The sequence below is a fragment of the Coregonus clupeaformis genome, chromosome 24 (assembly GCF_020615455.1).
Source record: "Coregonus clupeaformis isolate EN_2021a chromosome 24, ASM2061545v1, whole genome shotgun sequence".
Classification (NCBI taxonomy): domain Eukaryota; kingdom Metazoa; phylum Chordata; class Actinopteri; order Salmoniformes; family Salmonidae; genus Coregonus; species Coregonus clupeaformis.
Window position 1 is genome coordinate 27,933,861 of NC_059215.1, and position 26,022 is coordinate 27,959,882.

General features: G+C 47.0%; 1 protein-coding gene across 1 annotated transcript in view; it reads right to left on the minus strand.

Annotated features, from left to right (window-relative positions):
• The window catches only part of LOC121537281 (disks large-associated protein 3-like), a 32,202-nt gene extending 18,249 nt beyond the window's left edge, over positions 1 to 13,953 (minus strand). Inside the window, exons 1-5 of the mRNA XM_045206819.1 lie at positions 13,927 to 13,953; positions 9,375 to 10,494; positions 9,241 to 9,341; positions 1,404 to 1,618; positions 919 to 1,030 (exon numbers count right to left, since the gene is read on the minus strand). Of these exons, the coding sequence (XP_045062754.1) occupies positions 919 to 1,030; positions 1,404 to 1,618; positions 9,241 to 9,341; positions 9,375 to 10,494; positions 13,927 to 13,953 (1,575 nt within the window). The remainder of the gene's footprint in view (positions 1 to 918; positions 1,031 to 1,403; positions 1,619 to 9,240; positions 9,342 to 9,374; positions 10,495 to 13,926) is intronic.
• Positions 13,954 to 26,022: the final 12,069 nt, after the last annotated feature.

Consider the following 26,022-nt stretch of genomic DNA (forward strand, 5'->3'; position numbering starts at 1 on the left):
AGAGGAATGCTATTTATGTTAGCTAGCTGGCTAACGCTACCCAACACTTCAGCTTTTCCAAGTCAAGGGAAGCTTTCTGTTTTATAAATTGCCACCGGGGCCTGCCGGTGTAACTGCTAAACTGCTTGCTGTACACTGTACTGTGTGACTGTACACATGGATTGGATTGTGGGTTTACTAACGCGTTAGATCTAGTTTGTTGACTATATTGTTAATATGGTGACAATGATGTATATTGTGTGTAGCGGTTAGCGGTTATGATATGAAGGTTTGGCTTGGAAAGGTTTTTTCGCCCGGTAACAGACAGCTGATGTGTTGTGCCCTGAAGTCCACAAGCCAAGAGAAAAGGTGATAGGAGGAGAGTGTAAATGCAAGAAGGAATTATACAACAAGCAAAATGATCATGCTGTTTGTATGTGGCTGCAATGAAAGAGAACTGTGTTTACGTGTGATCTGGGGTGTATTCATTCTGCCGATTCTGTTGAAAAAATAAATCTTAAACGGAAGCAAATGCAACAGAGGAGAGACCTACCTGAAATTGTCCAATAAAAACGATTGTTTGGACTAATGATTACAACCCAGATCAGCTAGATGCAAGCAAGAGTGTGTCGCTGTCTGTCACCTTGATTACTCCAATTTGTCTCTTGGCCTGTGCACCTAAGTTATAAACTTTAATTTGTAGGCTAGGTTGTAGCAACCTCATGATGGGTATGGGGCAAATTCGAGTATCATGTAGTAGCCTAAACCTAGCAATGTTACATTGAGCTGGGTGAATGGAATATGAATGACATCCAATATGATGTAATAGAAATAAGGCCACTCTAATAAATAAATAAATCATCTTCCCTAATCTTAAACGGCACATGAACACATGAACAAACATATGGACATGCACTGTTTTGAAGGTGTGTGTCTTACCTGTGAGCTGGTCAGAGAGCGTGTGTAGCTTCGAGAGCGTGCATGACTCTTGGGCGTGCTTAGGCTGTTAGCGTAGGGTAGCGTAGCATCTACACACTGCTTACATGAGTACCTACACACACACACGTACACACATACAGACACACACACACACACACAGTAAAATGAGAATAACAGTCATCATAATACTCCTCCTCTTTTTCCTCCTCTTCCTCCTCCTCCTCTTCTTCTTCATCACTATCACCATCATCATCAACACCATCATCACCATCATCAACACCATCATCATCACCATCATCATCACATCATCATTACCATCATCACCATCATCAACACCTACTCATTATCACAGACACACACACACACACACACACACACACACACACAGAGAAACACACACACACACACACACACAGATTTGAAGTGACAGATTTAATAATTTACATGATAGTACGACCCTCTCTCGCTCTCTCTCTCTCTCTTACTTGGTGGTGGATGACCTGTGGTCCATGCTGACAGAGCGTCTGAAGGCCTCTCTCTGGGCGATGATGGTGGTTTTAGGAGAGGCTTTGGGACTAGCATCAGAGTCCTGACTGTCGTTGTCTCCCATGGCCTTGACATAGCTGCCGCTCCGCATGCGCCTGCAGGGGATCTCCCCCCCTCCGTCAGGACCACCCCACTCCACCCCCTCCGAGGGGACCTGGACACATATAGACAGATACAAATGTATGAACACACAAAAGTAGAAGGACACACACACTAAAAGAGAGAGAGAAATGTACAGAGAGATAAACTTACAGAAAGAGAAACTTACAGAGAGATAATCTTACAGAGAGAGAAACTTACAGAGAAAGAAACTTACAGAGAGAGAGAAATTTACAGCAAGAGAGAAACTTACAGAGATACATTTAAAGAGAGAGAAACGTACAGAGAGAAACTTACAGAGAGAAAAACGTACAGATAGAGAGACTTACAGATAGATAATGTTACAGAGAGAGAAACTTACAGACAGAAACTTACAGAGAAAGAAACTTACAGCGAGATAGACTTACAGAGAGTCTTAGAGACTTTCTTAGAGAGTCCCATTTCTCTATACCCTGTCTTCTGCAAGGGCTATAGAGTGGACACACACAGACACACAGCAGGTCCACAACGGGCCAAGGGATTGTCCAGCTGAGTGTGCTTTCAAATGTCATCGACTCATCACCAAAAAGCCATTCAGCCTGATCTCTGTATCCCTCTCCCTCCCAGTTCTCTCTCGGACCCAGGGCTTATAGAGAGGTGGACGCAGGGAGAAGGGTCATAAGGGGTCATAAAAGCAGCAAATCTCTCTCTTTCTTTTCTTCTTCTGTCCCTGACAGCACCGTCAAAAATATTCACCTAATCTTTCTCTCACAATATTTACACTAAATACTCAAAATCCTTGGTTTGAACTCTCTATGAGTTCATTTCATAGACCCAGATGAACGGCAAGGCAGAATAATTATAGATTCATTTAAAAAAGTAATCTGTCACAGAGTACTTGGAGAAAGACAGACAGTGACCCCTAAAGAAAGTGCCAGTCAGGGTTAGTTGTTGAAATGGCTTGGTAATAGCACTTATGGTATGCGATAGTAAAGTGGGACTGAGGAGCTGGGGAGGTATTTTCTGAGGCTCCAGGGACCTCCACTGCCCCTCAGCTCTGGATCAAACACTATGCTGACTACAGCACATCACAGCCTTCGTGTACTGTCAGAACGTGTCCCTTCGAAAATACAGTGCCACCAGGTAATGCAACTGATGATGTGAGGAGAGAGGGAACTAAGGGAAGGGAAGGGAGGAGAGAGAGGGAACTAAGGGAAGGGAAGGGAGGAGAGAGGGAACTACGGGAAGGGAATGGATGAGAGAGAGGGAACTAAGGGAAGGGAAGGGATGAGAGAGGGAACTAAGGGAAGGGAAGGGAGGAGAGAGGGAACTAAGGGAAGGGAAGGGAAGGGAGAGAGGGAACTAAGGGAAGGGAAGGGAGGAGAGAGGGAACTACGGGAAGGGAATGGATGAGAGAGAGGGAACTAAGGGAAGGGAAGGGAGGAGAGAGGGAACTAAGGGAAGGGAAGGGAGGAGAGAGGGAACTAAGGGAAGGGAAGGGAGGAGAGAGGGAACTAAGGGAAGGGAAGGGAAGGGAGGAGAGAGAGGGAACTAAGGGAATGGAAGGGATGAGAGAGGGAACTAAGGGAAGGGAAGGGAGGAGAGAGGGAACTAAGGGAAGGGAAGGGAAGGAGGAGAGAGAGGGAACTAAGGGAAGGGAAGGGATGAGAGAGGGAACTAAGGGAAGGGAAGGGAGGAGAGAGGGAACTAAGGGAAGGGAAGGGATGAGAGAGGGAACTACGGGAAGGGAAGGGATGAGAGAGGGAACTAAGGGAAGGGAAGGGAGGAGAGAGAGGGAACTACGGGAAGGGAAGGGAAGGGAAGGGATGAGAGAGGGAACTAAGGGAAGGGAAGGGATGAGAGAGGGAACTAAGGGAAGGGAAGGGATGAGAGAGGGAACTAAGGGAAGGGAAGGGAGGAGAGAGAGGGAACTACGGGAAGGGAAGGGAAGGGATGAGAGAGGGAACTAAGGGAAGGGAAGGGATGAGAGAGGGAACTACGGGAAGGGAAGGGAAGGGAGGAGAGAGGGAACTAAGGGAAGGGAAGGGATGGGAGGAGAGAGGGAACTAAGGGAAGGGAAGGGAAGGGAGGAGAGAGGGAACTAAGGGAAGGGAAGGGATGGGAGGAGAGAGGGAACTAAGGGAAGGGAAGGGAAGGGAGGAGAGAGGGAACTAAGGGAAGGGAAGGGAAGGGAGGAGAGAGGGAACTAAGGGAAGGGAAGGGATGGGAGGAGAGAGGGAACTAAGGGAAGGGAAGGGAAGGGAGGAGAGAGGGAACTAAGGGAAGGGAAGGGATGAGAGAGAGGGAACTAAGGGAAGGGAAGGGAAGGGAGGAGAGAGGGAACTAAGGGAAGGGAAGGGATGAGAGAGGGAACTACGGGAAGGGAAGGGAGGAGAGAGAGGGAACTACGGGAAGGGAATGGAGGAGAGAGGGAACTAAGGGAAGGGAATGGAGGAGAGAGAGGGAACTAAGGGAAGTGAATGGAGGAGAGAGAGGGAACTAAGGGAAGGGAATGGAGGAGAGAGAGGGAACTAAGGGAAGGGAAGGGATGAGAGAGGGAACTAAGGGAAGGGAAGGGATGAGAGAGGGAACTAAGGGAAGGGAAGGGATGAGAGAGGGAACTAAGGGAAGGGAATGGAGGAGAGAGAGGGAACTAAGGGAAGGGAAGGGATGAGAGAGGGAACTAAGGGAAGGGAAGGGATGAGAGAGGGAACTAAGGGAAGGGAATGGAGGAGAGAGAGGGAACTAAGGGAAGGGAAGGGAAGGGAGGAGAGAGGGAACTAAGGGAAGGGAAGGGATGAGAGAGAGGGAACTACGGGAAGGGAAGGGAGGAGAGAGGGAACTAAGGGAAGGGAAGGGAAGGGATGAGAGAGGGAACTAAGGGAAGGGGAGGGAATGGAGGAGAGAGGGAACTAAGGGAAGGGAAGGGATGAGAGAGAGGGAACTACGGGAAGGGAAGGGAGGAGAGAGAGGGAACTACGGGAAGGGAAGGGAGGAGAGAGGGAACTAAGGGAAGGGAATGGAGGAGAGAGAGGGAACTAAGGGAAGGGGGGGGAAGGGAGGAGAGAGGGAACTAAGGGAAGGGAAGGGATGAGAGAGAGGGAACTACGGGAAGGGAAGGGATGAGAGAGGGAACTAAGGGAAGGGAAGGGAGGAGAGAGGGAACTACGGGAAGGGAAGGGAGGAGAGAGGGAACTAAGGGAAGGGAAGGGATGAGAGAGAGGGAACTAAGGGAAGGGATGGGATGAGAGAGGGAACTACGGGAAGGGAAGGGAGGAGAGAGAGGGAACTAAGGGAAGGGAAGGGATGAGAGAGGGAACTAAGGGAAGGGAAGGGAAGGGAGGAGAGAGAGGGAACTAAGGGAAGGGAAGGGAAGGGAAGGGAGGAGAGAGGGAACTAAGGGAAGGGAAGGGAAGGGAGGAGAGAGAGGGAACTAAGGGAAGGGAAGGGAAGGGAGGAGAGAGGGAACTAAGGGAAGGGAAGGGAGGAGAGAGGGAACTAAGGGAAGGGAAGGGATGAGAGAGGGAACTAAGGGAAGGGAAGGGATGAGAGAGAGGGAACTAAGGGAAGGGAAGGGATGAGAGAGAGGGAACTAAGGGAAGGGATGGGATGAGAGAGGGAACTACGGGAAGGGAAGGGAGGAGAGAGAGGGAACTAAGGGAAGGGAAGGGAGGAGAGAGAGGGAACTAAGGGAAGGGAAGGGATGAGAGAGGGAACTACGGGAAGGGAAGGGAGGAGAGAGAGGGAACTAAGGGAAGGGAAGGGATGAGAGAGGGAACTAAGGGAAGGGAAGGGAAGGGAGGAGAGAGAGGGAACTAAGGGAAAGGAAGGGAAGGGAGGAGAGAGGGAACTAAGGGAAGGGAAGGGATGAGAGAGAGGGAACTAAGGGAAGGGAAGGGATGAGAGAGGGAACTACGGGAAGGGAATGGAGGGAGCGAGAGGGAACTACGGGAAGGGAAGGGAGGAGAGAGAGGGAACTAAGGGAAGGGAAGGGATGAGAGAGGGAACTACGGGAAGGGAAGGGAGGAGAGAGGGAACTAAGGGAAGGGAAGGGATGAGAGAGAGAGGGAACTACGGGAAGGGATGGGAGGTTTCGGGGAGTTCAAATAAGTACTACATTTTGGTGGTTACTTTACTCCTAGAGGGGGTTATGTTTAGGTGGTGGAGGAGGAGGAGAAGAAGGAGGCAAATTACTTTACTGCTAGAGAGTAAGTGAAAAGCACTGCTTATCTGCAATCCATATTGTTTTCCAACTTTTAGACAGAGGGAAGACTACAAGCAAAAAATATGATGTCTTTCTAAGTGTGCATCCCAAATGGGCCCTGGTCAAAAGTAGTGTACTATATAGGGGACATGGTGTAATTAGGGATGCAGACTAAGGGATTGCTGTGACAGAAGCTTCACTGGTTTCTTATATCTGGGTAAAAGAACCGTTAAAATAGCTTGACATATTTAGAAATGAGGCTCCAACATATTCTCCCCTGCTGTATTCAAATATCAAATGTGACCATAACTATATCCTCCTGTTTCCTGCTTATAAGCAAAAACTAAAGCAGGAAGCACCAGTGACTCGGTTAATAAAAAAGTGGTCAGATGATGCAGATGCTAAGCTACAGGACTGTTTTGCTAGCACAGACTGGAATATGTTCCGGGATTCTTCAGATAGCAGTGAGGAGTACACCACATCAGTCACTGGTTTCATCAATAAGTGCATCGATGACGTCGTCCCCACAGTGACCGAACGAACCCCAACCAGAAGCCATGGATTACAGGCAACATCCGCACTGAGCTAAAGGGTAGAGCTGCCGCTTTCAAGGAGCGGGACTCTAAACTGGACGCTTATAAGAAATCCCGCTATGCCCTCCAATGAACCATCAACCAGGCAAAGAGTCAATACCGGACTAAGATTGAATCGTAATACACTGGCTCTGACACTCGTCAGATGTGAGTGTCAGATGTGGCAGGGCTTGAAAACTATTACAGACTACAAAAGGAAGCACAGCCGCGAGCTGCCCAGTGACACAAGCCTACCAGATGAGCTAAATCACTTCTATGCTCGCTTCGAGGCAAGCAACACTGAAGCATGCATGAGAGCACCAGCTGTTCCAGATGACTATGTGATCACGCTCTCCATAGCCGATGTGAGTAAGACTTTTAAGCAGGTCAACATTCACAAGGCCGCAGGGCCAGACGGATTACCAGGACGTGTACTCCGAGCATGTGCTGACCAACTGGCAAGTGTCTTCACTGACATTTTCAACATGAGTCTGTAATACCAACATGTTTCAAGCAGACCACCATAGTCTCTGTGCCCAAGGACACTAAGATAACCTGCCTAAATGACTACCGACCCGTAGCACTGACGTCTGTAGCCATGAAGTGCTTTGAAAGGCTGGTCATGGCTCACATCAACACCATTAGCCCAGAAACCCTAGACCCACTCCAATTTGCATACCGCCCCAACAGATCCACAGATGATGCAATCTCTATTGCACTCCACACTGCCCTTTCCCACCTGGACAAGAGGAACACCTACGTGAGAATGATGTTAATTGACTACAGCTCAGCGTTCAACACCATAGTAGCCTCAAAGCTCATCACTAAGCTAAGGATCCTGGGTCTAAACACCTCCCTCTGCAACTGGATCCTGGACTTCCTGACGGGCTGCCCCCAGGTGATAAGGGTAGGTAACAACACATCTGCCACGCTGATCCTCAACACAGGGGCCACTCAGGGGTGCGTGCTCAGTCCCCTCCTGTACTCCTTGTTCACCCATGACTGCATGGCCAGGCACGACTCCAACACCATCATTAAGTTTGCTGACGACACAACCGACAACGATGAGACAGCCTATAGGGAGGAGGTCCGAGACCTCGCCATGTGGTGCCAGGATAACAACCTCTCCCTCAACGTGATCAAGTCAAAGGAGATGATTGTGGACTACAGGAAAAAAAAGAGGACTGAGCATGCCCCCATTCTCATCGACGGGGCTGTAGTGGAACAGGTTGAGAGCTTCAAATTCCTTGGTGTCCACATCACCAACGAACTATAATGGTCAAAACACACCAAGACAGTCGTGAAGAGGGCACGACAAAGCCTGTTCCCCCTCAGGAGACTGAAAAGATTTGGCTTGGGTCCTCAGATCCTCAAAAGGTTCTACAGCTGCACCATCGAGAGCATCCTGACTGGTTGCATCACCGCCTGGTATGGCAACTGCTCGGCCTCCGACCGCAAGGCACTACAGAGGGTAGTGCGTACGGACCAGTACATCACTGGGGCCAAGCTTCCTGCCATCCAGGACCTCTATACCAGGCGGTGTCAGAGGAAGGCCCTCAAAATTGTCAAAGACTCCAGCCACCCTAGTCATACACTGTTTTCTCTGCTACCGCACGGCAAGCGGTACCGGAGTGCCAAGTCTAGATCCAAAAGACTTCTCAACAGTTTCTACCCCCAAGCCATAAGACTCCTGAACAGCTAATCATGGCTACCCGGACTATTTTCACTGCCCCCCACCCCACCCCAATCCCCTCTTTTACGCTGCTGCTACTCTGTCTGTTATTTATGCATAGTCACTTTAACTCTACCTACATGTACATATTACCTCAATTACCTCGACTAGCCAGTGGCCCCGCACATTGACTCTGCACCGGTACCCCCCTGTATATAGCCTCCCTACTGTTATTTTATTTTACTGCTGCTCTTTAGTTATTTGCTTTTATTTTTTTTACTTAACACAGTAAAACAAATCTTTAAGAAATGCATTGTTGGTTAAGGGCTTGTAAGTAAGCATTTCACTGTAACGTCTACAGCTGTTGTATTCGGCGCATGTGACAAATAACATTTGATTTGATTTGATATCTGAAAAGCTCTTCTGGAAGAATTAGATATGGAGAGGGCTGTTACATTCGATGATGTGAGACAGTGTCTATCTTTCCCAGTCATTTGAGATTGAGGCAAAAAGCTGGGTCTACACTACATATGACGTGGACTTAAGACCACTTTTGACAAACTTTGATTTTGGAGTAAACAGACTCTTTAAGGGTGATAATTGAGAGAGAGAGAGAGAGAGAGAGAGAGAGAGAGAGAGAGAGAGAGAGAGAGAGAGAGAGAGAGAGAGAGAGAGAGAGAGAGAGAAAGAAAGAAAGAAAGAAAGAAAGAAAGAAAGAAAGAAAGAAAGAAAGAAAGAAAGAAAGAAAGAAAGAAAGAAAGAAAGAAAGAAAGAAAGAAAGAAAGAAAGAAAGAAAGAAAGAAAGAAAGAAAGAAAGAAAGAAAGAAAGAAAGAGAATAGCATAAGAAAGAGAAACCGAGCATGAGTGAGATAAAGGAGAGGACGAGAGAGAAACCGAGAGAGAGAAACTGAGAGAGAGAAACTGAGAGAGAGAAACAGGGTGAGTGAAGGGGTGTGATAGTTAACCTGTGTGTCAGTCATCTGACGTAGTTCATAACTCCAGTAATGATGAAGCCTGTCAGTCCGTCTCTGTGAGTGTGAGTGTGAGTGTGTGTGTGTGTGTGTGTGTGTGAGAGAGAGGAGCTGCTGACAGTCTTGACACGACCTGACCCTCTCTGCCATATTAATACTCTCTGACAGAGGGAGGCTGACTGTCTGTCTGTGTGTGTGTGTGTGTGTTGTAGTTTGTAGAAAGAGCTATGGGGACAAACACACACCCCTCCCTCACTCCCTCCTCCTTCCCCACCAACCTGTAGGTAGTGAAAGGTCCTCTCCTTCAGTTTGTTGTCAAGGGGTACCAAGGCCTTGTCATAACCTCCTCCTCCTCCTCCTCCTCCTCCTCCTCCTCCTCCTCCTCCTCCTCCTCCTCCTCCTCCTCCTCCACGGACAGACAATGGGTACACTTCTCTAGCCTGGCTGACCGTCATGGCCGACCACGTGCTCCTCTTCAGAGAGTGTTGCCCTGCCACTCCCCCTCCGCCACCCTCCCCCCCTGCCAGGGCCAGAGTGGTACAAGCCATGCACTCCCCCGGCCCGGGCCCTGGTGGTACACTCCCCTGCTTGGGCAGCTTCTTCATGGTCAGCTCCTGGATAGCGGCGTCCAGACTCTCATGTCCTGGTAACCGGGGGTAACCCCCTCGCCCCCCACCTCGACCACCTGGCCCGGTGTTGCCCCCGGTTACCAGGAAGCTGCTCTCACTGTCCAGGTTGTCGTCGGAGCTCCACCACCCCGCAGTTCGGCTCTGGTGGCGCCGGCCGGAGGATTCGTGGCGCCCGTCCCCACTCTTGGAGCGCTCGCGGGACTTGCTGCGCTTCACCGAGCGGGACTGGTGGCCCGAATAGTGATGCCCACCGCCCTCCTCTCCTCCGCTCCTTTGCGCTCCTTCTCCTCCTCTTTCCCGGTGTTCCCCTCCTCCTCGTGTGCCATTGTATTCCCTCTTCGACGGCGCCTCGAGGGAGTGGGACTTGGCGAAGAGTCTCTGGACTGAGTGAACCAGGTGGCGGATACGGGAGGGGCTCTCGCTGCGCTGCTCCGCCCCGCTGGCCCTCCTCTGGTACTGCAGGGTGTGAAACCCGTCAGGGTGGAAGGGAAGCTGCTTCTCAAACTGACCCCCGTGACCCCCCACTGTGGACAAACACTCCTCGCATGAGTCGTACGACTGATGGGGCGGGGGGTGATGGCTAGGGTGGGAGCGGGGGAACGTCCCCCCTCCAGAGTGGGCGTGGGAGGAGAGGGAGCGATGCTCTGGGGGACCCCCGGGGGGATAGTAGGGGTGCCCCGCCCTGTCGTAGTGTTCGGAGGGGTTGCGGTGGTACTCTCGGACGGAGCCGGGGCCCGGGCCGGGGTCGTAGTCTTCCGGCATACAGTGGCAGGGTCCCAAGGGGGCGTGTGTGTGCCCCCCGCCCCCGCCAGAGGAGTGCTGGGACAGGCTGCGGCTAACGTGGTAGCCCTTCATGGAGGAGGCCGGGGGGGCGTGGTGGGCTGCCCGGGCCGAGAGGGGACGCTGTGGGCGCGACAGGGCTGCAGTGGACTCACCTAGCGAGGAGGAGATAGAGAGAGAGAGAGAGAGAGAGAGAGAGAGAGAGAGAGAGAGAGAGAGAGAGAGAGAGAGAGACAGAGAGAGAGAGAGAGAGAGAGAGAGAGAGAGAGAGAGAGAGAGAGAGAGAGAGAGAGAGAGAGAGAGAGAGAGAGAGAGAGAGAGAGAGAGAGAGAGAGAGCAGAGACAGAGAGAGACAGAGAGAGACGAGAGAGAGAGAGAGAGAGAGAGAGAGAGAGAGAGAGAGAGAGAGAGAGAGAGAGAGAGAGAGAGAGAGAGAGAGAGAGTCTGTTAGGATATCAATCCAGATTTATTGAGAGAAAGGAAAATATAAAGAAAGAAATACTGATTCCTCAAATAAATAGATGGTGATAACGTGTTGAACAGTAAATGCATTTTATTCCTGAATATTTTTTTTATAGATTTTCCAAAACAAAGATAAACAATTTCCAGCAGGTAAAATGCTGTAACAAGCAGGAAGACACAACAATCCTCTCTTCTTTAAATTCAAAGGTTGCTTTCCATCTGGGATGATGAATCACACTGCAAAGAACCTTCTTCAATATTTCTCTCTTTCCACTCTCTTTCTCTCTCTCACTTGCTCTCTCTCTTTCTTTCTCTCTCTCTCACTTGCTCTCTCTCTCACTTGCTCTCTCTCTCACTTGCTCTCTCTCTCTCTCTCTCTCTCTCTCTCTCTCTCTCAATTCAATTCAATGGGGTTTATTGGCATGGGGAACGTATGTTAAACATTACACTCACAAAAGTTCAAAAAGAATAAAGACATTTCAAATGTCATATTATGTCTATATACAGTGTTGTAACAATGTGCAAATAGTTAAAGTACAAAAGGGAAAATAAATAAACATAAATATGGGTTGTATTTACAATGGTGTTTGTTCTTCATTGATTTGATAGGGAAGCTGAGAGGTCAAATATACTGTTTAGGATTTCTACTGCCAAGTTTACACCTTCACTATTACAGTGGAACGTTTTGTCCAGGAAGTTGTCTAAAAGGGATTTAATTTGTTGTTGCCTAATTGTTTTTTGGTAGGTTTCTACACTACTTTCCTTCTATCTATAGCATTTCTTAATATTATTCAGTTCCTTTGGCTTTGATAGCTGATGATTGAGTATTGCTCTGTTCAAGTAGACTGTGATTTTGCTGTGGTCTGATAGGGGTGTCAGTGGGCTGACTGTGAATGCTCTGAGAGACTCTGGGTTGAGGTCAGTGATAAAGTAGTCTACAGTACTACTGCCAAGAGATGAGCTGTAGGTGTACCTACCATAGGAGTCTCCTCAGAGCCTACCATTGACTATGTACAGACCCAGCGTGCGACAGAGCTGCAGGAGTTGTGACCCGTTTTTATTGGTTATGTTGTCGTAGTTGTGTCTAGGGGGGCATATGGGGGAGGGAATGCTGTCACCTCCAGGTAGGTGTTTGTCCCCCTGTGTGCTGAGGGTGTCAGGTTCTTGTCCAGTTCTGGAATTTAGGTCATCAAAGACTAGTACATGTCCCTGGGTCTGGAAGTGATTGATTTCCCCCTCCATGATGGAGAAGCTGCCTTCATTAAAATATGGGGATTCTTGTTGGGGGATATAGGTAGCACACAGGAGGACATTGTTCTGTGTTGAGATAGTTTCCTTTTGAATTTCTAGCCAAATGTGAAATGTTCCTGTTTTATTAATTTAATAGAGTGAGTTATGGCTGCTCTATACCAAAATAGCATACCCCCTGGGTCCCTTCCCTGTTTCACACCTGGCAGTTTGGTCGATGGGACTATCAGCTCTCTGTAACCTAGAGGGCAACCAGTGGGTCCATCTCCTCTATATCAATTTTCTTGTAGGATGACAATGTCTGTATTTGTGATTTCTTTGGTGAAGTCCAGGTTCCTGCTTTTTAGGCCAAAGGCAGATGACCTCAGGCCTTGGATATTCCAGGATGAAATAGTGAAGGCTTTGTGTTCCATAAAGTGTCCAATGTTGTTGGTCGTGTGGTTTGGCCTCAGGCCAGTAATTGTGAGCAGAGCCTGCTGAGCATCTGGTACATGCCATTGGCTTGGGCTAGTGTAAGTGTGGGTGTTGGGGGCCTGTTTGCCTGCTCACGGCCTGGGCGTATGTGTGACTTTCATGTTGAGGCCCTCTTTGCAGGAGTGGGGGGCATGGGGTGGGCAGGAGGGGCATAGGTCTGATCTGAGGGGGCCAAAATGGGGTGGGGGCATGGTTGACTTGTGGGGGGGTGTTGATTGGTTGGGGTGGGGGTGTGGATGTGGCTGGTGGTGCTGTGGTCTGGATGTAGGTCCTCTCGGCATGGGTCCTCTATGTGTAGGTTCGGGGTGGTCCCGCAGGTCTGGGAGAGTGTCTCGCTGGTCTGGGCGGGGTGTCTGTTGATCTGTTGCTCCTGTGTGAGGTGTTGGGTCTGCGGTTGAGGGCGATGTCCTTTAGGGTCCGGGCGAAGGGGTGGGCACTGCTGCCCTGTACAGGTGGACCTGGTCGTAAAGGCTGTTCAAGTCCAGGGTGGAGTGGTGGGCCAGGTAAACGTTTGGTTTTGAGGCACAGTCACAGGAAATACTTGCGTTTACCCGCTCTATGGTAGCAGGGTGGAAGTATTGTCGTGGTAGCAGGGTGGAGATAACCACTTGTGCGTTGGGGAAAGTAGAAGAAGCTTTTTCTATCACTCCCTTGAGTGCTGTGGCCACCCTTTCCTGCTGTGTTCTCAGGTCGTTTGTGCCTGTGTGTATTATTATGTGGCTGGGTGATCCTAGTTGGTCCTCAGACAGAAGGTCTAGGGCGCGCAGGGTGTTTGGACACCAGAGTTTAGACACTGTGTGTTTGGGAAAAAGTTTATTTTCTTGTATATATTTCCCATTTGAGTCCATAAGAAGTACAATCTGTGGGTTGTGTATGTCTTCAGTGGGTGTGGGGGGGTTGTCAGGAGGGTTACCAGGTTGACTGACAGGGGGGTGCTCAGAAGGGTTGGGATCCCCTGGGCTTGGGGTTCTGCATTTGTTTGTCCGTCTGTGATGTCGAGGCTATGGTCAGGGTCTGGGGGGGGGACTGTTCTGCTGTGGTGTTGAGACTTTGGTCAGGGTCTGAGGTGGGCTGTTCTGCTGGCTTCTCTGCGGGGGTGGCCAGCTCTCTAATGGGTTGTTCTCTGTCACCCGTCATAGTTCTCACCTTCTCCTCCAGCACTCTGATCCTCTCCTCTAGTGCTCTGTTCTTCTCCTGCTCCTGCTCTTTCTCCTGTTGATGTTGTCTCACCACAGTCCAGAGTGCAGACATGTCTCTCTCCACCTCCAGCTCTCCAGGTCTAGTTAAGGTGGTGTTGTTGTGCTGAACTGTTGTCTGGGTCTGTGCTGACTGGAGTGTGTTCACCTGCTGTTCCAGCTCCACCTGCCTTACCTCCAGCTGGGTGAATTCATCCTTCATTTCATCGAGGGAGTAGTACTCTGTGCTGGGAGGTTGACTTTCTGCTTGGGGTTGCTAGTCTGTGGGGTTGTGTAATGAAGAGGTCGGGTCTGACATGCTCGGGGTGGGGGTGTCTTTGTCAGGATAGAGCTTATCCTGCTGAGCTATCTCTTTGATTCTGTGAAAGTCCAGCTGAAACTGTTTGGGGTTGCCCTGTACCGGTACTGTTCCAGACTTGTACAGGTTGACATTGACTGACTCAGAGTCCTCGTTGTCTAGTATCCTGAGTTTCCACCCATTTTAACAGAGGGGGGGTGTGTTAATATATAACTGCACTATGCCAGGGGATGGTCTGTGTGGAAGATTAAGTTGCTTATGTTTCTCATTTTAATAATAGTCAGCAAAAAGTGTCTCCTGATTTTCCATCTTTTCGTGCCTTGTCATTTTTTACATCCGGAGGTTTCTGTTTGTTTGTTTGCCAGAACATTTGCTGTATAGCTTGGAAATTATAATGTTTGTTAGTAGGAATCCTTCCAGGTAATTTTGTCCAAAATCAGGTTGTAGGTTTGGAGTTTGTAATGTATTGTATTGACTTCTGCACAGAGGGAGGGGGGTCTTCAAAATGCCTCTGCATTTGGGGTGGGGGAGGCTGTGAAACTCTCCTGCCATTGTTGGGCTCAAGGGCTTTGACACCTCTCCCTTCACACCTCAGTGCTAACTGAAGTTGCCGCCGGATCTGTTCTGTCCTAGCAAGCTCAGTAGCCTTAACTTAGCATCAAATCAAATGTATTGGTCACATACACATGGTTAGCTGATGTTATTGCGTGTGTAGCGAAATGCTTGTGCTTCTAGTTCCGACAGTGCAGCAATATCTAGCAAGTAAAATCTAACAGATACACAACAAATACCTAATACACACAAATCTAAGTAAAGGAATGGAATAAGAATATATAAATATATGGATGAGTAATGTCATTATCAGAGCGGCATAGGCTAAGATGCAATAGATAGTATAGAATACAGTATATACATATGAGATGGGTAATGTAATATATGTAAACGTTATTAAAGTGGCATTATTAAAGTGACTAGTGTTCCATTTATTAAAGTGGCCAGTGATTTTCAAGTCTGTATGTAGGCAGCAGCCTCTCTGTGCTAGTGATGGCTGTTTAACAGTCTGATGGCCTTGAGTTAGAAGCAGTTTTTCAGTCTCTCGGTCCCAGCTTTGATGCACCTGTACTGACCTCGCCTTCTGGATGATAGCGGGGTGAACAGGCAGTGGGTCGGGTGGTTGATGTCCTTGATTATCTTTTTGGCCTTCCTGTGACATCGGGTGCTGTATGTGTCTTGGAGGGCGGGTAGCTTGCCCCTGGTAATGTAGCTCAGTTGGTAGAGCATGGCGCTTGCAACGTCAGGGTTGAGGGTTCGATTCCCACGGGGGGCCAGTATGAAAAATGTATGCACTCACTAACTGTAAGTCGCTCTGGATAAGAGCGTCTGCTAAATGACTAAAATGTCAAATGTAGTTTGCCCCCGGTAATGCGTTGGGCAGACCGCATCACCCACTGGAGAGCCCTGCGGTTGCGGGCGGTGCAGTTGCCTTACCAAGCGGTGATACAGCCTGACAGGATGCTCTCAATTGTGCATCTGTAAAAGTTTGTGAGGGTTTTCGGTGACAGGCCAAATTTCTTCAGCCTCCTGAGGATGAAGAGACGCTGTTGCGCCTTCTTCACCACACTGCCTGTGTGGGTGGACCATTTCAGTTTGTCAGTGATATGTACGCCGAGGAACTTAAAACATTTCACCTTCTCCACTACTGTCCCGTCGATGTGGATAGGGAGATGTGGATATCATTCAGTCCTTATAAAGGAAAATATATCATTGTAATGTATTTTTCTTCTTGGCTTTAAAAGTAGCTGCTTTGCTGTATAGCTTGGAAATAAGAATCTTTGGTAGTAGGAATCCTTCCAGTTAATTTTGTCCAAAATCAGGTTATAGGTTTGGAGTTTTGATTTGGAGTGAAGGTTATGTTGTGGAGGGTATCATCCTGTACATGTCCCTGCTGAAAAATCCATGTTTATCTAACTCTATATTTTTGTAAAAACATGCTAAAAAATGAGGGAGCACATCTCTCTCTCTCTCTCTCTCTCTCTCTCTCTCTCTCTCTCTCTCTCTCTCTCTCTCTCTCTCTCTCTCTCTCTCTCTCCCTCCCTCCCTCTCTACCTCCCTCTCTACCTCCCTCTCTACCTCTCTACCTCTATGTGTTTTTCTATTAATCCCAGCATTTTCAGATGATTTATGTGAGAAGAAAACAGTGTTCCAATCAATATGTACCTCCCATCTCCAACCTCCAATAGTTATACTGAATTCTAGACCTACAGTACACAAACCCATTCCACTACTGTCTTAATGAGTGAAGACATGGGAGAGAGAGAGAGAGAGAGAGAGAGAGAGAGAGAGAGAGAGAGAGAGAGAGAGAGAGAGAGAGAGAGAGAGAGAGAAAGAGAAAGAGAAAGAGAAAGAGAGAAAGACAGCCTTGTCATTGGTGCAGCCGTATGGATATGCAGTGTCATTGGTGGAGCCGTATGGAGATGCCGTGTCATTGGTGCAGCCGTATGGAGATGCAGTGTCATTGGTGGAGCCATATGGAGATGCTGTGTCATTGGTGGAGCCGTATGGAGATCCTGTGTCATTGGTGGAGCCGTGATGCCAGGCCTCTCATGATGACCACACATTGGCCAGCTCACTGGCAGGAGTGGTAGTGCTACAGTATTGTGTGTTGGTGTGTGCTGGTGTGTGTTGGTGTGTGTTGGTGTGTGTTGGTGTGTGTTGGTGTGTGTGTTGGTGTGTGTTGGTGTGTGTTGGTGTGTGTTGGTGTGTGCTGGTGTGTGTTGGTGTGTGTTGGTGTGTGTTGGTGTGTGTTGGTGTGTGTGTTGGTGTGTGTTGGTGTGTGTGTTGGTGTGTGTTGGTGTGTGTGTTGGTGTGTGTTGGTGTGTGTTGGTGTGTGTTGGTGTGTGTGTTGGTGTGTGTTGGTGTGTGTGTTGGTGTGTGTTGGTGTGTGTTGGTGTGTGTTGGTGTGTGTTGGTGTGTGTTGGTGTGTGTGTTGGTGTGTGTTGGTGTGTGTTGGTGTGTGTTGGTGTGTGTTGGTGTGTGTGTTGGTGTGTGTTGGTGTGTGTGTTGGTGTGTGTTGGTGTGTGTTGGTGTGTGTTGGTGTGTGTTGGTGTGTGTTGGTGTGTGTGTTGGTGTGTGTTGGTGTGTGTTGGTGTGTGTTGGTGTGTGTTGGTGTGTGTTGGTGTGTGTTGGTGTGTGTTGGTGTGTGTGTTGGTGTGTGTTGGTGTGTGTGTTGGTGTGTGTTGGTGTGTGTTGGTGTGTGTTGGTGTGTGTTGGTGTGTGTGTTGGTGTGTGTTGGTGTGTGTTGGTGTGTGTTGGTGTGTGCTGGTGTGTGTTGGTGTGTGTTGGTGTGTGTTGGTGTGTGTTGGTGTGTGTGTTGGTCTGTGTTGGTGTGTGTGTTGGTGTGTGTTGGTGTGTGTTGGTGTGTGTTGGTGTGTGTGTTGGTGTGTGTTGGTGTGTGTGTTGGTGTGTGTTGGTGTGTGTTGGTGTGTGTTGGTGTGTGTTGGTGTGTGTTGGTGTGTGTTGGTGTGTGTTGGTGTGTGTGTTGGTGTGTGTGTTGGTGTGTGTTGGTGTGTGTTGGTGTGTGTTGGTGTGTGTTGGTGTGTGTTGGTGTGTGTGTTGGTGTGTGTTGGTGTGTGTGTTGGTGTGTGTTGGTGTGTGTTGGTGTGTGTTGGTGTGTGTGTTGGTGTGTGTTGGTGTGTGTTGGTGTGTGTTGGTGTGTGTTGGTGTGTGTTGGTGTGTGTTGGTGTGTGTGTTGGTGTGTGTTGGTGTGTGTGTTGGTGTGTGTTGGTGTGTGTTGGTGTGTGTTGGTGTGTGTTGGTGTGTGTTGGTGTGTGTTGGTGTGTGTTGGTGTGTGTGTTGGTGTGTGTGTTGGTGTGTGTTGGTGTGTGTTGGTGTGTGTTGGTGTGTGTGTTGGTGTGTGTGTTGGTGTGTGTTGGTGTGTGTGTTGGTGTGTGTTGGTGTGTGTTGGTGTGTGCTGGTGTGTGTTGGTGTGTGTTGGTGTGTGTTGGTGTGTGTGTTGGTGTGTGTTGGTGTGTGTTGGTGTGTGTTGGTGTGTGTTGGTGTGTGTTGGTGTGTGTTGGTGTGTGCTGGTGTGTGTTGGTGTGTGTTGGTGTGTGTTGGTGTGTGTGTGTCCCGTGCCTGTTTTCTCTGTGTGATTGTCTGCTTGAGTATCTGTGTGTTAGTGTGTATTCATTGAGGGTGTGTATGTTAGTGTGTATGCATTGAGATTGTGTATGTTAGTGTGTATACCTCAGAGTGTGTATGTTAGTGTGTATACCTCAGAGTGTGTATGTTAGTGTGTATACCTCAGAGTGTGTATGTTAGTGTGTATACCTCAGAGTGTGTATGTTAGTGTGTATACCTCAGAGTGTGTATGTTAGTGTGTATGTTAGTGTGTATACCTCAGAGTGTGTATGTTAGTGTGTATGTTAGTGTGTATACCTCAGAGTGTGTATGTTAGTGTGTATGTTAGTGTGTATGCCTCAGAGTGTGTATCCCCTGAGAGCGTTAGTGATACTGTCCCTGTGTGTGATGGGAGAGTACATTTCCTGGCAGGTGAATTACAGTGAATCATCTATAGCTCTGGTTAGGACCTGTCAATCACTGTCATTCAACCTCAACTCTCTATATCTCTCTCTCTCTCTCTCTCTCTCTCTCTCTCTCACACACACACACACACACACAGGAGTATGAATGGAATCAAGCATCATTCATTAGCTCTCGTTCCCTATTTCTCTCTGCCTCCATTCATTTATCTCTCTCTCTCTCTCTCTCTCTCTCTCTCTCTCTCTCTCTCTCTCTCTCTCTCTCTCTCCCTCCCTCTCTCTCTCTCTCTCTCCCTCTCTCCCTCTCTCTCTCTCTCTCTCTCTCTCCATCTCTCCATCTCTCTCTCTCTCCCTCTCTCCCTCTCTCTCTCTCTCCATCTCTCCATCTCTCTCTCCATCTCTCTCTCCATCTCACTCTCTTTCTCGCTCTGTGTAAATGCCAGAGCATCCCTCATTCTCCACACGTCTCTCCCTCCCTCTATCCACTCCTCTCCACTGTTGACCTATTTCTTTCAGTCTGTCTGCCTCACCCTCTCACTCTACCTTTGTCTATCTCTGCCTGCCTGCTCCGTGCTCTCTCTCTCTACGTCTGTCTGTCTGTCTGTCTGTCTGTCTGTCTGTCTGTCTGTCTGTCTGTCTGTCTGTCTGTCTGTCTGTCTGTCTGTCTGTCTGTCTGTCTGTCTGTCTGTCTGTACCTGTCTGCCTCTATCTCTCTATCTATCTCTCTCTGTCTGTACCTGTCTACCTCTGTCCCAACTCCCTGTTTCCCTGCTCCTCTCTCTATCTCCCTGCTCCTCTCTCTGTCTCCCTGCTCCTCTCTCTGTCTCCCTACTCCTCTCTCTGTCTCCCTGCTCCTCTCTCTGTCTCCTTGCTCCTCTCTCTGTCTCCCTGTTCCTCTCTCTGTCTCCTTGCTCCTCTCTCTGTCTCCCTGCTCCTCTCTCTGTCTCCCTGCTCATCTCTCTGTCTGTCTCTCTGTTCTCTATCAGTGGTAGTACTCTGTAGGAGATTTGAGTCTCTGTATACACCAACAGAAACAATGAGTATGTGTGTTTACATTCTTTAAGTATCAGCTGAAAAAGCTTCTTGTCAGGCTGAGAGTTGCTGGCGGCATGCTCAATGCCACACTGTTTTCTATATAGTGCACTACTTTTCACCAGGGCCCATAGAAAAGTAGTGCACTATATAGAGAACATGATGCCATTTGGTTTAAAGTTCAAGCTGGAGCTGTGTCTGTTTTAATCGCTGATGTGTGTGTGTCTGTGTGTGTGTGTGTGTGTGTGTGTGTGTGTGTGTGTGTGTGTGTGTGTGTGCCTTAGTGTGTGTGTGTGTGTGTGTGTGACCCGTGGATTACTCCTGACCCAGTTTCCCAACAGCTGAACCATGAGTCAGAGGTCAGGGGTCACATTTACGGTCAGGTCATGCACACATGTCATGTGGCCAGGAAGTGGTTAGTTCCATAGGTCAAGGACAATGCCCAATAAAATCGACCCCTAACCCATATCCGCCGGGCACTTATGTAGAGCTGAGAGGATTGAATTGGGAAAAGCAATATAGAAAAATCCTTCCTCCACTTCGCCCTCTGACAGACCAGGGTGGAATATTATTCACTATTCTTTAAAAGTCAATGCTAGGAAGCAGAACGTTTCCGGTGCTAACTCCTTTAATAGACAAACAGAGAAAGAATCCTCCAAGCTAATGCCTCTCACCAACACTGAATGAATACTGGATGTCTTTTTTTAATGGTGTCTATTCACAGCCAGACAATATGGAGAGACAATGGATGCCATCATTGCCGAGAACAGTGCAACAGTGGCAAGCTGATACAGAAATACATATAATAGAGAGGGACATTGTGTGAGAAAGAGAGCGCGAGAGCGAGAGCGAGAGCGAGAGAGAGAGAGAGAGAAAGAAAGAGAGAAAGAAAGAAAGAGAGAAGAGAGAGAGAGAGAGAGAGAGAGAGAGAGAGAGAAAGAGATAGACACTGTATATAGACATAATATGACATTTGAAATGTCTTTATTCTTTTGGAACTTCTGAGTGTAATGTTTACTGTTAATATTTATAGTTTATTTCACTTTTGTTTATTATCTACTTCACTTGCTTTGGCAATGATAACATATGTTTCCCATGCCAATAAAGCCCTTAAATTTAATTGAATTGAAATTGATAGCGAGAGAGAGGTAGAGAGAGAAACATGGTATAGAGGAGATGGACCCACTGGTTGCCTTCTAGGTTACAGAGAGCTGGTAGTAATAATAATTAGTCATTTAGCAGACGCTCCTATCCAGAGCGACTTACCGGAGCAATTAGGGTTAAGTGCCTTGCTCAAGGGCACATTGACAGATTTTTCACCTAGTCGGCTCGGGGATTAGAACCAGCAACCTTTCGGTTACTGGCACAACACTCTTAACCACTAAGCTACCTATAGTCCCATCCACCAAACTACCAGGTGTGAAACTCAGGGGGTATACTAATTTGGTATAGAGCAGACCTAACCCACTCTATTAAATTAGTCAAAACAGGAACATTTTTACATCTGGCTAGAAATTAATAAGGAAATGATCTCAACAGAAAAAAATGTCCTCATGTCTGCTACCTATAGAATCCCCATAGTTTAACGATGACAGCTTCTCCATCCTGGAGATCAAACACTTCCAGGCTAAGGGACATGTACTAGTCTGTTGCCACCTAAATGCCAGAACTGAGCAATACTCAATCATGAGGCATGAAAGCCAAAGGAACTGAACAATATTAAGAAATGCTACAGATGGAAGGAAAGTAGTGTAGAAACCTAACAAAAAACAAGTACGCAACAACAAATTCAATCCATTCTAGACAAATTCCTGGACAAAATGTTTTACTGTAATAGTGAAGGTGGAAACTTGGCAGTAGAAAACCTAAACAGTATATTTGACCTTTCGACTTTTTTTTTATCAGACAATATAAGAAAATTAACAACAATGGCAAATGGTTTGATGAACAATGCAAAAACTTAAGAAAGAAATTGAGAAACCTATCCAACCAAAAACATAGAGACCCAGAAAACCTGAATCTACGCCTTCACTATGGTGAATCACTAAAACAATACAGAAACACACTACGGAAAAAGAAGTAACAGCACGTCAGAAATCAGCTCAATGTAATGGAAGAATCCATAGAATCTAACCACAAAATTGGAACACACTAAACAAACAACACGAAGAGTTATCTATCCAAAACTGAGATGTGTGAATAAACCACTTCTCCAATCCTTTTGGCTTGAATGAACTACAGGACAAAATACAAACCCTCCAATCCAACAAGGCCTGTGGTGTTGATGGTATCCTACATGAAATGATAAAATATACAGACCACAAATTCCAATTGGCTATACTAAAACTCTTTAACATCATCCTCAACAATGGCATCTTCCCCAAACCACAAATGTGGAGACAAGTTTGACCTGAATAACTACCGTGGGATATGCGTCAACAGCAATCTTGGGAAAATCCTCTGCATTATCATCCACAGCAGACTTGTACATTTCCTCAATTAAAGGAATGTATTGAGCAAATGTCAAATTGGCTTTTTACCAAATTACCGTACGACAGACCATGTATTCACCCTGCACACCCTAATTGACAAACATACAAAACAAAACAAAGGCAAAGTCTTCTCATGCTTTGTTGATGTCAAAAAAGCTTTTGACTCAATTTGGTCTGCTATACAAATTGATGGAAAGTGGTGTTGGGGGAAAAACATACGACATTATAAAATCCATGTACACAAACAACAAGTGTGCGGTTAGAATTGGCAAAAACACACACATTTCTTTCCACAGGGCCGTGGGGTGAGACAGGGAAGCAGCTTAAGCCCCACCCTCTTCAACATATATTTCAACACATTGGCAAGGGCACTAGAACATTCTGCAGTACCTTGCTTCACCCTACTAGAATCTGAAGTCAAATGTCTACTGTTTGCTGATGATCTGGTGCTTCTGTCACCAACCAAGGAGGGCCTACAGCAGCACCTAGATCTTCTGCACAGATTCTGTCAGACCTGGGTCCTTACAGTAAATCTCAGTAAGACAAATCTCAGTTCCAAAAAATGTCCAGTTGCCAGGACCACAAATACAAGTAGACATCGTTGCCCTAGAGCACACAAAAAACAATACATACCTCGGCCTAAACATCAGCGCCACATGTAACTTCCACAAAGCTGTGAACGATCTTAGAGACAAGGCAAAAAGGGCCTTCTATGCCATCAAAAGGAACATAAAATTTGACATACAGTGGGGAGAACAAGTATTTGATACACTGCCGATTTTGCAGGTTTTCCTACTTAAAGCATGTAGAGGTCTGTAATGTTTATCATAGGTACACTTCAACTGTGAGAGACGCAATCTAAAACAAAAATCCAGAAAATCACATTGTATGATTTTTAAGTAATTAATTTGCATTTTATTGCATGACATAAGTATTTGATCACCTACCAACCAGTAAGAATTCCGGCTCTCACAGACCTGTTAGTTTTTCTTTAAGAAGCCATCCTGTTCTCCACTCATTACCTGTATTAACTGCACCTGTTTGAACTCGTTACCTGTATATAAGACACCTGTAAACACACTCAATCGAACAGACTTCAACCTCTCCACAATGGCCAAGACCAGAGAGCTGTGTAAGGACATCAGGGATAAAATTGTAGACCTGCACAAGGCTGGGATGGGCTACAGGACAATAGGCAAGCAGCTTGGTGAGAAGGCAACAACTGTTGGCGCAATTATTAGAAAATGGAAGAAGTTCAAGATGACGGTCAATCACCCTCGGTCTGGGGCTCCATGCAAGATCTCACCTTGTGGGGCATCAATGATCATGAGGAAGGTGAGGGATCAGCCCAGAACTACACGGCAGGACCTGGTCAATGACCTGAAGAGAGCTGGGACCACAGTCTCAAAGAAAACCATTAGTAACACACTACGCCGTCATGGATTAAAATCCTGCAGCGCATGCAAGGTCCCCCTGATCAAGCCAGCGCATGTCCAGGCCCGTCTGAAGTTTGCCAATGACCATCTGGATGATCCAGAGGAGGAATGGGAGAAGGTCATGTGGTCTGATGAGACAAAAATAGAGCTTTTTGGTCTAAACTCCACTCGCCGTGTTTGGAGGAAGAAGAAGGATGAGTACAACCCCAAGAACACCATCCCAACCGTAAAGCATGGAGGTGGAAACATCATTCTTTGGGGATGCTTTTCTGCAAAGGGGACAGGACGACTGCACCGAATTGAGGGGAGGATGGATGGGGCCATGTATCGCGAGATCTTGGCCAATAACCTCCTTCCCTCAGTAAGAGCATTGAAGATGGGTCGAGGCTGGGTCTTCCAGCATGACAATGACCCGAAACACACAGCCAGGGCAACTAAGGAGTGGCTCCGTAAGAAGCATCTCAAGGTCCTGGAGTGGCCTAGCCAGTCTCCAGACCTGAACCCAATAGAAAATCTTTGGAGGGAGCTGAAAGTCCATATTGCCCAGTGACAGCCCCGAAATCTGAAGGATCTGGAGAAGGTCTGTATGGAGGAGTGGGCCAAAATCCCTGCTGCAGTGTGTGCAAACCTGGTCAAGACCTACAGGAAACGTATGATCTCTGTAATTGCAAACAAAGGTTTCTGTACCAAATATTAAGTTCTGCTTTTCTGATGTATCAAATACTTATGTCATGCAATAAAATGAAAATTAATTACTTAAAAATCATACAATGTGATTTTCTGGATTTTTGTTTTAGATTCCGTCTCTCACAATTGAAGTGTACCTATGATAAAAATTACAGACCTCTACATGCTTTGTAACTAGGAAAACCTGCAAAATCGGCAGTGTATCAAATACTTGTTCTCCCCACTGTACCAATTAGGATCTGGCTAAAAATACTTGAATCAGTTATAGAACCCATTGCCCTATATGGTTGTGAGGTATGGGGTCCGCTCACCAACTAAGAATTCACAAAATGGGACAAACACCAAATTGAGACTCTGCAAAAATATCCTCAGTGTACAACGAAAAACACAAAAGAATGCATGCAGAGCAGAATTAGGCCGATACCTGCTGATTATCAAAATCCAGAAAAGAGCCGTTAAATTCTATAACCACTTAAAAGGAAGCGATTCCCAACTTTCCATAACAAAGCCATCACCTACAGAGAGATGAACTTGGAGAAGAGTCCCCTAAGTAAGCTGGTCCTGGTGCTCTGTTCACAAACACAAACAGACCCCACAGAGCCCCAGGACAGCAACACAATTAGACCCAACCAAATCATGAGAAAACAAAAAGATAATTACTTGCACATTGGAAAGATTTAACAAAATAACAGAGCAAACTAGAATGCTATTTGGCTCTAAACAGACAATACACAGCGGCAGAATACCTGACCACTGTGACTGACCCAAACTTAAGGAAAGCTTTGACTATGTACAGACTCAGTGAGCATAGCCTTGCTATTGAGAAAGGCCACCGTAGGCAGACCTGGCTCTCAAGAGAAGACAGGCTATGTGCACACTGCCCACAAAATGAGGTGGAAACTGAGCTACCTTTCCTAACCTCCTGCCAAATGTATGACCATATTAGAGACACATATTTCCCTCAGATCCACAAAGAATTTGAAAACAAACCCAATTTTGATAAACTCCCTTATCTACTAGGTGAAAATTCACAGCATGCCATAACAGCAGCAAGATTTGTGACCTGCTGCCAAAAGAAAAGGGCAACCAGTGAAGAACAAAAAACATTGTAAATACAACCCATATTTATGTTTATTTATTTTCCCATTTGTACTTTAACTATTTGCACATCATTACAACACTGTATACAGTGGCTTGCGAAAGTATTCACCCCCCTTGGCATTTATCTTATTTATGATTTTTGGGGGGTTTGTATCATTTGATTTACACAACATGCCTACCACTTTGAAGATGCAAAATTTTTTTTTCTTGTGAAACAAACAAGAAATAAGACAATAAAATTGAAAACTTGAGAGTATCCATCCCCTTTGGAGTTTTTCCTATTTTGTTGCATTACAACTTGTAATTTAAATTGATTTTTATTTGGATTTCATGTAATGGACATACACAAAATAGTCCAAATTGGTGAAGTGAAATGAAAAAAATTACTTGTTTCAAAAAATTCTAAAAAATAAATAAAGGAAAAGTGGTGCGTGCATATGTATTCACCCCCTTTGCTATGAAGCCCCTGAATAGGATCTGGTGCAACCAATTACCTTCAGAAGTCACATAATTAGTTCAATAAAGTCCACCTGTGTGCAATCTAAGTGTCAAATGATATGTCACACGATCTCAGTATATATACAGCTGTTCTGAAAGGCCCCAGAGTCTGCAACACCACTAAGCAAGGGGCACCACCAAGCAAGCGGCACCATGAAGACCAAGGAGCTCTCCAAACAGGTCAGG